This window comes from Electrona antarctica, assembly GCF_951216825.1.
Source record: "Electrona antarctica genome assembly, chromosome: 12".
NCBI lineage: Eukaryota > Metazoa > Chordata > Actinopteri > Myctophiformes > Myctophidae > Electrona > Electrona antarctica.
In genome coordinates this window covers 10,354,252-10,366,751 of record NC_136793.1, presented here as the reverse complement: position 1 = coordinate 10,366,751, position 12,500 = coordinate 10,354,252, and the positions used below count along the sequence as shown (strand labels likewise).

At 46.0% G+C, this 12,500-nt stretch overlaps 1 protein-coding gene across 1 annotated transcript in view; it reads right to left on the bottom strand.

The window, feature by feature from the left end:
- The window catches only part of LOC306934667 (transmembrane protein 132D), a 434,395-nt gene that overhangs the window by 119,303 nt on the left and 302,592 nt on the right, over window positions 1-12,500 (bottom strand). Inside the window, exon 7 of the mRNA XM_079517336.1 lies at window positions 9,567-9,762. Coding sequence (XP_079373462.1) covers window positions 9,567-9,762 — 196 coding nt within the window. The remainder of the gene's footprint in view (window positions 1-9,566; window positions 9,763-12,500) is intronic.

Below are 12,500 nucleotides of genomic sequence, written 5' to 3'. Positions count from 1 at the left end.
GTGTGTGTGTGTGTGTGTGTGCGTGTGCACACGCGTTAGAGAGAGTCCATGGTGTCTGATTTAACAAATGGAGATGATTTATTTCAGCCAAACCCCATGAGGAAACACTGAAGTTATTTAGTCCACCATCTAAAACTGGACGGGATGTAACTCTCCCTGTGTGTGTTTGTGTGCGTGCGTGCGTGCGTGCGTGCGTGCGTGCGTGCGTGCGTGCGTGCGTGCGTGCGTGCGTGCGTGCGTGCGTGCGTGCGTGCGTGCGTGCGTGCGTGCGTGCGTGCGTGCGTGCGTTTCTCCATCTGACAGAATTGGCCGTGGTGTTTATACGGTATACGTACATAATGGCTTTGGTCTGAAACAACATGAAATAACATGATTACTGCTCCAATTTCACCACTAAAATATCTCCAAGAGCAAGAGAAAATAGTCCCCATCAACCCCTCTCTCTCTCTGTCTCTGAATTTGGACTGAAAGATGGGCACTTCTGCTGCCTTACAATTGCAATTATGCTATTTTTTCTTTGAGCAGACACTCTTATCCGGAGTTACTTACTGTAAATGCAAGATGGCATGATGAACCCTAGTTAACAAATTACACATTTTTGTTCAGTTACTTTGTTATGTTTGTATGCTCCAAAACATGTAGCCTCGCGTTGCAATACTAATATACTGTACCACTGCGCTGCACTGCGTGGGATATTAATCTGCCTCGGGCATAATATGCATACAGTGTGCTATAGGGGCAGATGAAGTGTGGCTGCGCCAGGCTACCACACATGACCATTATCATGTATGGAGCATACAACCAGAACAAAGTAACTGAACAACTAAACATGCTATGTAGAGCAAATATCATTTTTATATCATTGGCGGTCCAGCAAGTTACTTCTCTTCGTCCCCTAAGGGACATAAGGTTTCAATGAGCGCTCTCCATTTCATCTGATCCATGGCAGCATGTTCATCTGTTCCAGCTCACTGCGTCACAGTTCTGCGCCACTCGCCAGCTGGTTTTGGGGGCCTCCCAGGTTTTCTCGGTCGCGGCCACACAGCCAACTCAAGGTATGGCCACTGAGCCAACTTGGGGACCCAACGCAAGGACAACACAAGAGACGGTCACGGCCACACAGCCAACTCAAGGTACGGCCACGGAGCCGACTTGGGGACCCAACGCAGCTCCTCCAAGGAAAATAAACAAATTAACGGAGCTGAACGTGAATCCCCCCCACCGCCCACCCCTTTTTTTCCCCTCACTGTATATGTTTCTTTTCCCTTTTTACCTCCTTTATGATGAATTCCTGTTCTGTCTATAGAAGTGTCTATTTGTACGTCTCTAAATGTTTTGATGATTTGAACATGGTGGACCCTATTGGAAACAAGTGTAATGCTTAATTGGGTCGTCCACTCACAGTTAACAGCCTTTGTATTGAGTTTGTGCTTGAAATGTACTGTAATTCTGCAAACTGTTAATAAATTCTTCAATCAATCAATCAATCTCTTTCCTGGTGGTGTCCATCTTAAGGCCACCTTTGTGACATGGTCCTGCTTCATTCTCAGCACACAACAGTCCTAGCCATCTCAGGCGTCGATGTGTAATCTCCTTGGTGATGCTCTGGTTTGTTTATAGAGTTCATTATTAGAGATTTAATTTGGCCACTTGGAAACAATTTTCTTCACGTATGATTGAATTACTCGCCAGGTCTCGTAGCCGTACAGCAGAACAGACTTTACATTGCTGTTGTATAGGAGCATCTTGGTTTTAAGGTTGTAATGTATTGCTTTGATCTCCAGATGGAACGGAGTTGACAAAAGGCACCCTGAGCCTTTCCCAGCCTTGCCTTTATGTCCTCCGATGCCCCGCTGTCCTTACTGATGAGGCTGCCGAGAGAGGTGAAGTCTGCCACAAACTCAAGTGGTTCCTCATCAATAATGACGGGTTGTGTGGGGAGTTGTGGAGTTGACACACAGCTGCGTTTTGGAGTTGTTGATACTGAGTCCAACCTGTCTGGAAAGGTTATTAAGCCTGTCAGTTTTAGCCTGCATGTTGTTGTGGTTGGTTAATATAGAAGGACAAGATCGTCAGCAAAATCAAGGTCTTCCCAAGCTGGGAGAATAGAGTCCATTGGATGCCTCTAGGCCTGTCAGGTGTGGTGTTGGTGGTGATCCAATCAATGGCGAAAAAGGAAGAGAATAGGAGAGATGATGCACTCAGGCATTTATTTCAGCACAGGTGTGCTGAAATATCGATATGGCGATATATATCGATACGTCCTCCCGTGATAAATAATCGATATTGATTATTAAAATATCGATATCGGGAAAAAAAAAACTTTTTTTTTTCTTTTTTAAATTTTAAATGTTGTTCATAATGAAGTGATGAACAACATGTTTAGAAAAGGAGGAAATGACAGCTAAAATAAAGCAAATCCCACTCAGATTCCACAGCAACCAGAAGTACTGAATTACTGGATGGTGATTTGTCCAAAGTCTCCAAACAGCTTTGTGGGAATACAAAATGCTGCATTTTTTCAGTTCCAGGTATTTTGTAGTTGCAGATATCGTGATATATCGTTGATGAAATTTCATACAATATATCGATATATCGCAATATATCGAATATCGTGATATTATCGTTATCGAGGGCCTAATATCGCAATATATATTGTATCGTGAGGAACCCATATCGTCCCACCCCTACTGTCCAGCAAGTGTTAATGTCTAACTAAATTAAACATAACATATCCTCGTTGGTGGAAAATGTGTATGTCCAAAACATATACAGTAGGAACTTTTAGGAAATCTAAAAAGAACCCGAGTTCCAATGGATCCAATGTAGTATGACTTGTCGAAGATGTGACCCATACATCGAAACGTTGGCAATTGCTACTTGCACCCTGTCAATATAATAAGGGCTTAAACTGTCTGAGTTGCTCCAGTGCCTTCCGTCCTACGTCCTTATTTTTTCAGTGGTTAAATATTCACCGCCAAACCCCTTTCAAAATGTAGCCCATCTACAGGCCTGTGGATCGTAACTTTTTGCGAAGAACAAAATATTGGCATTCATTTTTGGCAAATAAAGAACTGAAATTAGGAATGTTTTTCTATCCAACAGCGACGACGTGTGAACAACAACATATACGTCTGCACGTCTGTTTCTTTTCTTCGGATGCAAAGTATCTACAGTATGGCTTTTACATTTTGCATAAGTACGTTTTGTGTTGATGTTTCCTGTGTTGTGTTGGCCAATAAGTCATATTTTCATGTGGAATGATTTGGTTTTTTCTCTCTCTCTCTCTCTCTCTCTCTCTCTCTCTCTCTCTCTCCTCTCTCTCTCTCTCTCTCTCTCTCTCTCTCTCTCTCTCTCTCTCTCTCTCTCTCTCTCTCTCTCTCTCTCTCTCTCTCTCTCTCTCTCTCTCTCTCTCTCTCTCTCTCTCTCTCTCTCTCTCTCTCTCTCTCTCTCTCTCTCTCTCTCTCTCTCTCTCTCTCTCTCTCTCCCTCTCTCTCTCTCCCTCCCTCCCTCCCTCTCCCCCCCTTCCATCTTTGCTCTCTAAAAGATGGGGCCCATTTTTCAGCATTTCCAGAGGTAAATTACCTCTGAAGAGAAAAATACCCCTCTTCAGGAATTGGTATTGTTACCTTGTTACCTGAAGAGGGGTATTTTTCTCTATTTATCCCTCTCTCCCCCTCTCTGCCCCCATTGTAGAATTCCCCCATAATAAGACCTGCAGCTCTGATGCAAGTCGGCAGAGCTGAAAGCAAACCAAACAAGAGCCCTCGTGATTGTACTGTATATGATTGGTCCGTGCTTTTAGACGCATTTTTTTTTTTTTTTTTTTTTTTTTTCGTTTGGGGGACTGGCTCATTATGTTTTCCTGCCCCCTTCTGAGGCCTGTGATTTGGTCGTGGGGCTTTCATCTTCACGACCTGTGACGGTGACCCCTCTCTCAGCCGAATCATCAGCCAACGCAGCCAGAAGCTGCATGTTTTTGGAGATCCTTTGGGCGCTTTTAGAGGAAAGCACAGAGAGAGAGAGACAGAGAGAGAGAGACAGAATATATATATATATATATATATATATATATATATATATATATATAATTTGTGTACAAATTGGTTCCATTTGTTCCACTCTCCGAGTTAGAATTGCGGGTGTTATTATTTTGTTCTTGTCTAAGAAAATCCCTCTTAAAGGTATATTCAGTGATTTCACTTTCTTCTTATTTTTTGGATAATCTTCCCTACTAAAAAGTGTGCTGACCATATAAGGAGTTCCTCCCTGTCCCCAGTAAGCCCCTGGGGTAAAAAAAACCCTAGTTTCGGTTTGGGCTTTGGGTGGCAAAGCCTTCATCCAATCAGGATGAGAGGGGCCTTCCTCCAATCATGATCGAGTGGGGGCGGGCCTTGGTGCACATGCTGTTGGCCTGTTGCACTTCCCCCCACTGTAGAGCGTGTGTTGTTACCGGGGCGGACTGGGTGGTTTTCCAAATCACCCAAATCACTGAATGCTCCTTTAAGGCTCATTCATAGTCTGGATTTTCGGTGGGGAGGTGACCACCGGAGCTGAAATAACGTTGAGCGGTGGTGAGTAAAAACAGAGAGAAGGGCTGGGGCGGTGGCGGTGGTTTGCTCTTCACCGCGGCTCGTGACGTCATGTTGTAGTTCAGTGGTCACCTAACCACCGAAAATCCAGACTATGTATGAGCCTTTAGTGTAATGGCTACGTAGCGACGTTGTTGCCGATACGTCATCAGCCAGCGCTACTTTTCTCACTGTTGAAAAGATTTGCGCCAGTTCAGGACTCGAGAATAAAACCTACGGTAAAAGTAAACACTAATTTGATTCAAATTACTATGTCAGATTCAGTAGTATATAAAAAAAAAATGCCGGCTATGTGGGGTGAATTTAGTGAATGATAAGGACAAGTAGCTGCACTTTGAAATTACGTCAAACTGGTGTTTTTATCCCAATTCGCACCACAGACCAATCAAAAGCGAAAAGTCGATTTCTCAGTTTTGGCATGTGCCGCCTACATTGTAGATAGATTGGAGACTTTCCAGAAAGTAGTGAAGTGATGAAACAAATCACGGAACACAGCGAATCAGGCTGTAAACCAGGCTACTCGAGTCCGGTCTCTGTCTCACCCATAATTTGACTTGGTCTTGGCTCGGTGTCGGACCAAGGTACTCGGGACTATTCCCCCCCACCGAGCCGATCGAGTCACGGGTCAGTACAATGGAATGACATAAATGTATTATACCCATATTATGAGGAGCCCATTCACATTAACATTATAATAGAAGCTGCCTGGCGCTTACAGACAGCTATCTTGTTAAGTATCTTGCATCGTGACACAAACAACATGTGTCAACATTTGTATTTTTGGGCCGATTTAACACAATCTATGCCAATGTTGAGAAATCTCATATGTAGAGCTTAAACCCGGCTGTGCCATTCTCGAGAAGATGATATTTTATAGTTTTCTATGAATCCAGAATGAATACTATTATATTTACCGTATTCTAGCTTCCCTTCGCATGCGATCTTTAGCGGCTTTTGAGTCTCAGATTGAGGTGATATGAGGTGAGGAACTCAATAAAACAATATCGTGACGTTAGCATATTAGCGCTTCTGGAGCCGAATCACGGGGTCTTCTTCGCGGACCTTTTTCGTGCATTCTGTTGGCACTGCCGCCAGAGTCAAAGGTGGCATGGATGTAATCGGTTAATTTATATAAAAAATACATTTAACCGTCCTGCCGCCGAACACATGGAACACGAGAACCTACTCTTTCTAACTGCTCCGCCAAACACAGATTTCTCGTGTTCTAATTGTTTAATCGCTGTTTGATCGGTTTCGATGGTTAGCTGATGTTGCTACCGCAAACAATACTCTGGGACACAAAACACACACTGTCGCGGCCATTTTGAAGATGCGCGTGCATCCACTTCCATTCTAAGCCCTGCATTAAAAGCCTTGTATCTCAGAAACGACATTGAGGGGGCAGTTTCTGGGCCAGACAAGCGTTTTCAACCGCCTGTAGCAGGCGCTGTGATACTCGCGGTCGGCTTTATCCACCATCGACCAAGAGAAGAACAACCGGTGAAGACACCACACACAGCAGTTTGTCACAGAACATGGAATTACGGATAATTGGCTCTTCAAAGTAAGTGTTACGCGTGATAAAACCCTGGCAGTACGCGATCGAGGGATGAATTCATGCTAGAGGTAAATGGGTTAAAAAAGACTCCTGAAGTCTGCTTCTCCCCAGCCAGAGGGTGGGAGCTGCTTCTCCCCATGTAGCCAGCTGTGTGTCAGAAGCACCAAATTGAGTTTCCTGGCCGGGGCTTTGCTGCGTGAGGGAAGGCTATCAGACCAGATTAGCTGCAGCACACTATAGTAATAGAGGTGGGTAAGTCCTGAAAAGAGCCAGCCCAACCTCCTCTTAGCTGGAGGTGCTTATATAGGATGACTTCACATGGGCCATCACGCGCGTGTGTGTGTGTGTGTGTGTGTGCGTGCGTGCACGCAGGGTCAAAAGGCCCCTGGAGGCTCAGGTACACATTCCAAAATCCAACATCATCCTCCAAAATTCTATCCTTTACAGTAGCCTATAATACAGATGGAATTTGAAGGAGCTAAATAGGTGGAGATAGGTCTATATTATCGGTTTGTGTGTGTGTGTGTGTGTGTGTGTGTGTGTGTGTGTGTGTGTGTGTGTGTGTGTGTGTGTGTGTGTGTGTGTGTGTGTGTGTGTGTGTGTGTGTGTGTGTGTGTGTCACTGTAATGACATTATTGATGTTGCTCACTTGCTGCGATGAAAAGTCAGTCCTAAATCCTGAACTAGGCTTAAAGGTGAACTTTTTAGGCAGCAAATAATCGGTTTGCTCTTTGTGTGGAGTATACAGTATATATATGTTTTATTGACTGTGTGTGTGTCTGCAGTGCTGACTGAGAAATTGATCGGACCAACGGCTCCTGAGTCTGCATTGTAGACACCTGTCTTGTGTCTGTCTGGTGTCTTGCCCCGTGTTTAATCCAATTAATTTCCAATGGAAGTCACATGGTTTGATAAGACAGTGCTGTTTGATGGGGGGCAACAAAGCCATCAAACAAGACTGTCTTGTCAAACCATGTGACTTCCATTGGAAATGAATTGGACCGGCCATTAACCACAAACATGTGTTCTGTATGTGTGCATGGGGCCATATAATGTGAACCCCAAAACCACACATCAGAAAAGGTTAAAGGTATATTCAGTGATTTCACTTATTTCAAATATCACATCTTTTTTTGTTTTGTTGTGATAATCCTCCCTACTATAGAGTGTGCTGATCATAAAAGGAGTTCCTCCCTGTCCCCAGTTAACCCCTGGGGATAAAAAAAACCTTAGGTTTCGTCTTTGGCTAGGTGGCCCAGCCTTCATCCAATCAGGATATAGAGGGGCTTTCCACCAATCATGATCGAGCGGGGGCAGGTCTTGATGTGTGTGCTGTTGGCCGGTCGCGTGTCACCCCACTGTAGTGCGTGCATGTGCACATCTTGTTACCGGGGCAGACCGGAGGGTTTTCCAAATCACCCAAATCACTGAATGCTCCTTTAAAGAAAACGGTTACAATGGACAAGACCCATACTACTGTGTAGCCGTGTGTGTGACAAGACCCATACTACTGTGTAGCCGTGTGTGTGCCAGCTGCACTGGTGCAAGACCCATACTACTGTGTAGCCGTGTGTGTGCCAGCTGCACTGGTGCAAGACCCATACTACTGTGTAGCCGTGTGTGTGCCAGCTGCACTGGTGCAAGACCCATACTACTGTGTAGCCGTGTTTAATGGACAAGACCCATACTACTGTGTAGCCGTGTGTGTGCCAGCTGCACTGGTGCAAGACCCATACTACTGTGTAGCCGTGTGTGTGCCAGCTGCACTAGTGCAAGACCCATACTACTGTGTAGCCGTGTGTGTGCCAGCTGCACTAGTGCAAGACCCATACTACTGTGTAGCCGTGTGTGTGCCAGCTGCACTGGTGCAAGACCCATACTACTGTGTAGCCGTGTGTGTGACAAGACCCATAGTACTGTGTAGCCGTGTGTGTGACAAGACCCATAGTACTGTGTAGCCGTGTTTAATGGACAAGACCCATACTACTGTGTAGCCGTGTGTGTGCCAGCTGCACTGGTGCAAGTGGAACGCAATGAAGGGCCTTACACACTGGCGAAGTAGCGATGCGACGTGAATAAGCAACCCGAAAATGCGAAATATTTCGCCAGCGAAATGCGACACGAATATGCGATTATGTTCACCACTCCTCTCCTCCTCCACTCCTCTCCTCTCCTCTTCCTGCTTTATGCCATTGGTATCCTTTCCACCATGACTTCTTGTCTTCTTCACTACCGTGATGGGGCCCAGAGTCATTTGGGATCCACGGTCCGTCGGCCGCTCACCCGTGCCGTCGGTAAAATAAAATTATAAATAGCCTACATACAGAGATGCAATGACAGTTGAGTTGACCATAGTTTGGCGGAGCCCGTTGCTCGCTGCTGCTAGCACACACATTTCGGGGTGAATTCAAATAAGATCGCGGAACACTTTACCCAGCCGTTGTTATTTCCGGGTTCACGGCCCGGGAGTTTTGGGCTTTTCAAAATAAGAGTACGCACTGAAACGATATATCGTGGCACCGGGTGATTTAAATGATTGTGTAGTGTGGCATTGAATGAGTAAATATTGTGTTAGTGTGTCATGGAGAGTACAGCATGTAGGAAGGCTGTGTGTTCAGAGGCCTACAGAGGGTTGTGTTCAGAGGCCTACAGAGGGTTGTGGCTCAGAGTACAGCATGTAGGAAGGCCATGTGTTCAGAGGCCTACAGAGGGTTGTCATGGAGAGTACAGCATGTAGGAAGGCCGTGTGTTCAGAGGCCTACAGACGGTTGTGGCTCAGCAGACGTGACTGTCACTCTAATACCGGTCAGCATGATGCCACACGCAGGGGGCGCCATGGTGCACGTGTCTGTGCGTGCGTGCGGCGCGCACGCGCGCGTGCGTGCGTGCGTGCGTGCGTGCGTGCGTGCGTGCGAGAGGGAGAGAGATAGACTTTGTAGTCACAGCTGGGTAGTAAACAGGCTGACCTTTTAGATTTGATCGTCCCCCGGGTGGTTCAGAAGAGATGGAGAGAGACACAGATGATGAGAGAGAGAGAGAGAGAGAGAGAGAGAGAGAGAGAGAGAGAGAGAGAGAGAGAGAGAGAGGGGGGGGGCAAGGATGGATGAGGAGGTGAGAGCTTGCGATGGTGCGAGAGAGTGTCTGTTACTTTAACTCTAATATACTGACAGGATAATCTCTTCTGATGCGTCTAACTTGGGTTTTGTGCACAGCAAAACCCTACGCATTTCGTCTAAAGGTCAATATTTTGTCATTTCTGTGTGCGTGTGTTTGTGTATGTGTGTGCATGTGTGTGTGTGTGTGTGTGTGTGTGTGTGTGTGTGTGTGTGTGTGTGTGTGTGTGTGTGTGTGTGTGTGTGCGCGGGCGTGCGCGTATGTGGGTGTACGTATGCGTGCGTGTTCTTCCACGCCTTTACCTCAGCCAGCGGGACGATGCCCTGGATGTCCATGCTGCTTATGTAGAGGTAGGAGACCTTCTCGGAGCGAGGGCCCGCGGCCTGCGGGACCCCCGGGTACTCCACGTGCCAGTGGAGCACCTGGGTGGGCACCAGGTTCACCACGTTGTCCACCTCGAACTCCAGCTGCATGACCTCGTACGACGGACCCTCCAACCTGGAGAGAGAGGAGGAGGAGGAGTTGGAGTAAGAATAAGAATAAGAATAAGAATAAGAATAAGAATAAGAATAAGAATAAGAATAAGAATAAGAATAAGAATAAGAAGAATAAGAATAAGAGTAAGAGTAAGAATAAGAATAAGAATAAGAGTAAGAGTAGAAGAAGAAGAAGAAGAAGAAGAAGAAGAAGAAGAAGAAGAAGAAGAAGAAGAAGAAGAAAGGAGGAGGAGAGAGAAGAGAAAGAGAGTTGTTTGTTATTCACGTTTTTATTCTCCATGATAATAGATCATGCAAATATAGGAGTTTCTTATTTTTTTCCCCTCCACTTTGTAGCTCAGAGAGACACACACACACACACACAGAAGGAGGAATTATAGGAGATAAAAAGCACAACATTTTGGATTAAGACAAATATGTAAACAACAGGAACAAATATACCAAAAGCCTTTGTATTAAACTAAAGAACTGTGATTAAAAAGCTCCAGGAAAAAATGTCCTGAAAACAAATGAAAAAACTGCGTGTGACATCCATACATTCCAAATACCGCTATGTTTAGTTTTAGATATGCTGATCAGCCCTGCACATAACTGGTGCGCCAGTGGTGCGCATGCGTCGTCAAAAGGTTTTGTGTGCGACAGATCAAAGGCATGCCAGGCGCATTTGCGTATACCAACAGCTGAGACAGCGAACATCTCTCGGATTATCAATGGTCGGTGATGCAATCGGAGTGGAGTGGAGATGAATATATTCTGTGACTACTTAATAGGTAAGCAAATGAAGCAGCCACACATAAATCTGGCAGTCGATGTCTTTCTGCCGAAGACGTCTTTTACGATTTATTGATTCAAAATGCTTCCGCTGATATCCACCGTCTAGCAAGCGTTCCTGCGGTTAGGCTAACACTTGGTTCCGCTGTGGTCCGTCAATGAAATGATTCCCCACCGTCCACCGCCATAACTTTTTTTTCTCAGAATCCATTCTCAGATTGAGGTGTTTGAACAGAACATCAATGTTACCGGCTCATTACTCAATCATCGCTACCTCGCGGTTACAATATCAACGCTTCTGATGACGTATAAAAAGCCGATTTTGCTTCTGTTCTTTTTGGGGGTGAATTTTGGGGTTGTTGTATGGTCCCTTCACAGTGTGCAAGAGGACATTTCAGTGCTACGATCTGAGCATTGTGAAGTTGCACAGTCAATGGCATGGCAATACAACCAGCAATGTTCATGATATCTGGATTTTGGACCAAAGAGATAGAAGTATGCACGGACTGACAGATGGACGGAAGCATGGCAATTATTTAAAAAAAACACACAATGAGCAAATGATATATCAGCTGTCACCTATAATCTCTCAAGACAGAATTTCAATTTGCAATGAAAAGCTGTCAGCTCACTGGTCAGTGGAATAGGAGCTCTGCTTGGTTGCTGGGCCCTGAGCAGGGAGCAAGCAATTAGTGTGATTTCCTCAATTTGCCCCAGAGGTTAAAAGGAATGGATTCGCAGATTGCTTGTCACCAAACTGTTTTGGAGGAAAGTAGCCTCAATGCTTAATTTATGCAACTTTGTTTGCCGGGGTCAGAGGTTCACAATGTGGCATGGACTCAAAATCCCCACGATTGTTCATGCTTGTGAGTCGAGTCGCGCTACTGAAACACTAGCAGGATTATTATTAATCCATGTCAATATTCAAGTAGAACTATCATTAGACATAACAAATTGTGATTGCAAGGCAGCGTGTGTGTGTGTGTGTGTGTGTGTGTGTGTGTGTGTGTGTGTGTGTGTGTGTGTGTGTGTGTGTGTGTGTGTGTGTGTGTGTGTGTGTGTGTGTGTGTGTGCGCGCGTGCATGCATGTGTGTCCCTCGCAGTGTGCAAGAGGACAGACCGAGAGAGAGAGAGAGAGAGACAGAGAATGTGCGTGCTTGCGTGCGTGCAAGTCATAGTTGCCTGGCGTAGTAGTGTCTACATGAGTCTGTATGTGTGCGTGTGTGTGTGTGTGCGTGCATGTGGCTCACATACAGCATATGCGTGCGTGCATGTGTTCACATGTGCCTGTGTGCCTGCGTGCGTGCCATGCAATCCCTGGGCTATTTGTATTCATACATGTAGTGTAATATGTGGGACATCACTGCATATCAGCAGCATGGAGAGGGATTTGGCTGCCAGCGCATATATATATACATTTCTAATGATCGCTGCCTCGCTGATAACAAGCTGCGTTCCTGACATCAATAATAAACACACGTCGACCCAGATAAGACAAACGCTCAGCACTAGACTGAAAACCTGCAACCTGCCACAGCACCACACCCTGCACATGTCAACCTGCCACAGCACCACACCCTGCACATGTCAACCTGCAACCTGCCACAGCACCACACCCTGCACATGTCAACCTGCAACAGCACCACACCCTGCACATGTCAACCTGCCACAGCACCACACCCTGCACATGTCAACCTGCAACAGCACCACACCCTGCACATGTCAACCTGCCACAGCACCACACCCTGCACATGTCAACCTGCAACAGCACCACACCCTGCACATGTCAACCTGCCACAGCACCACAACATGCACATGTCAACCTGCAACAGCACCACACCCTGCACATGTCAACCTGCCACAGCACCACACCCTGCACATGTCAACCTGCAACAGCACCACACCCTGCACATGTCAACCTGCCACAGCACCACACCCTGCACATGTCAACCTGCAACCTGCCACAGC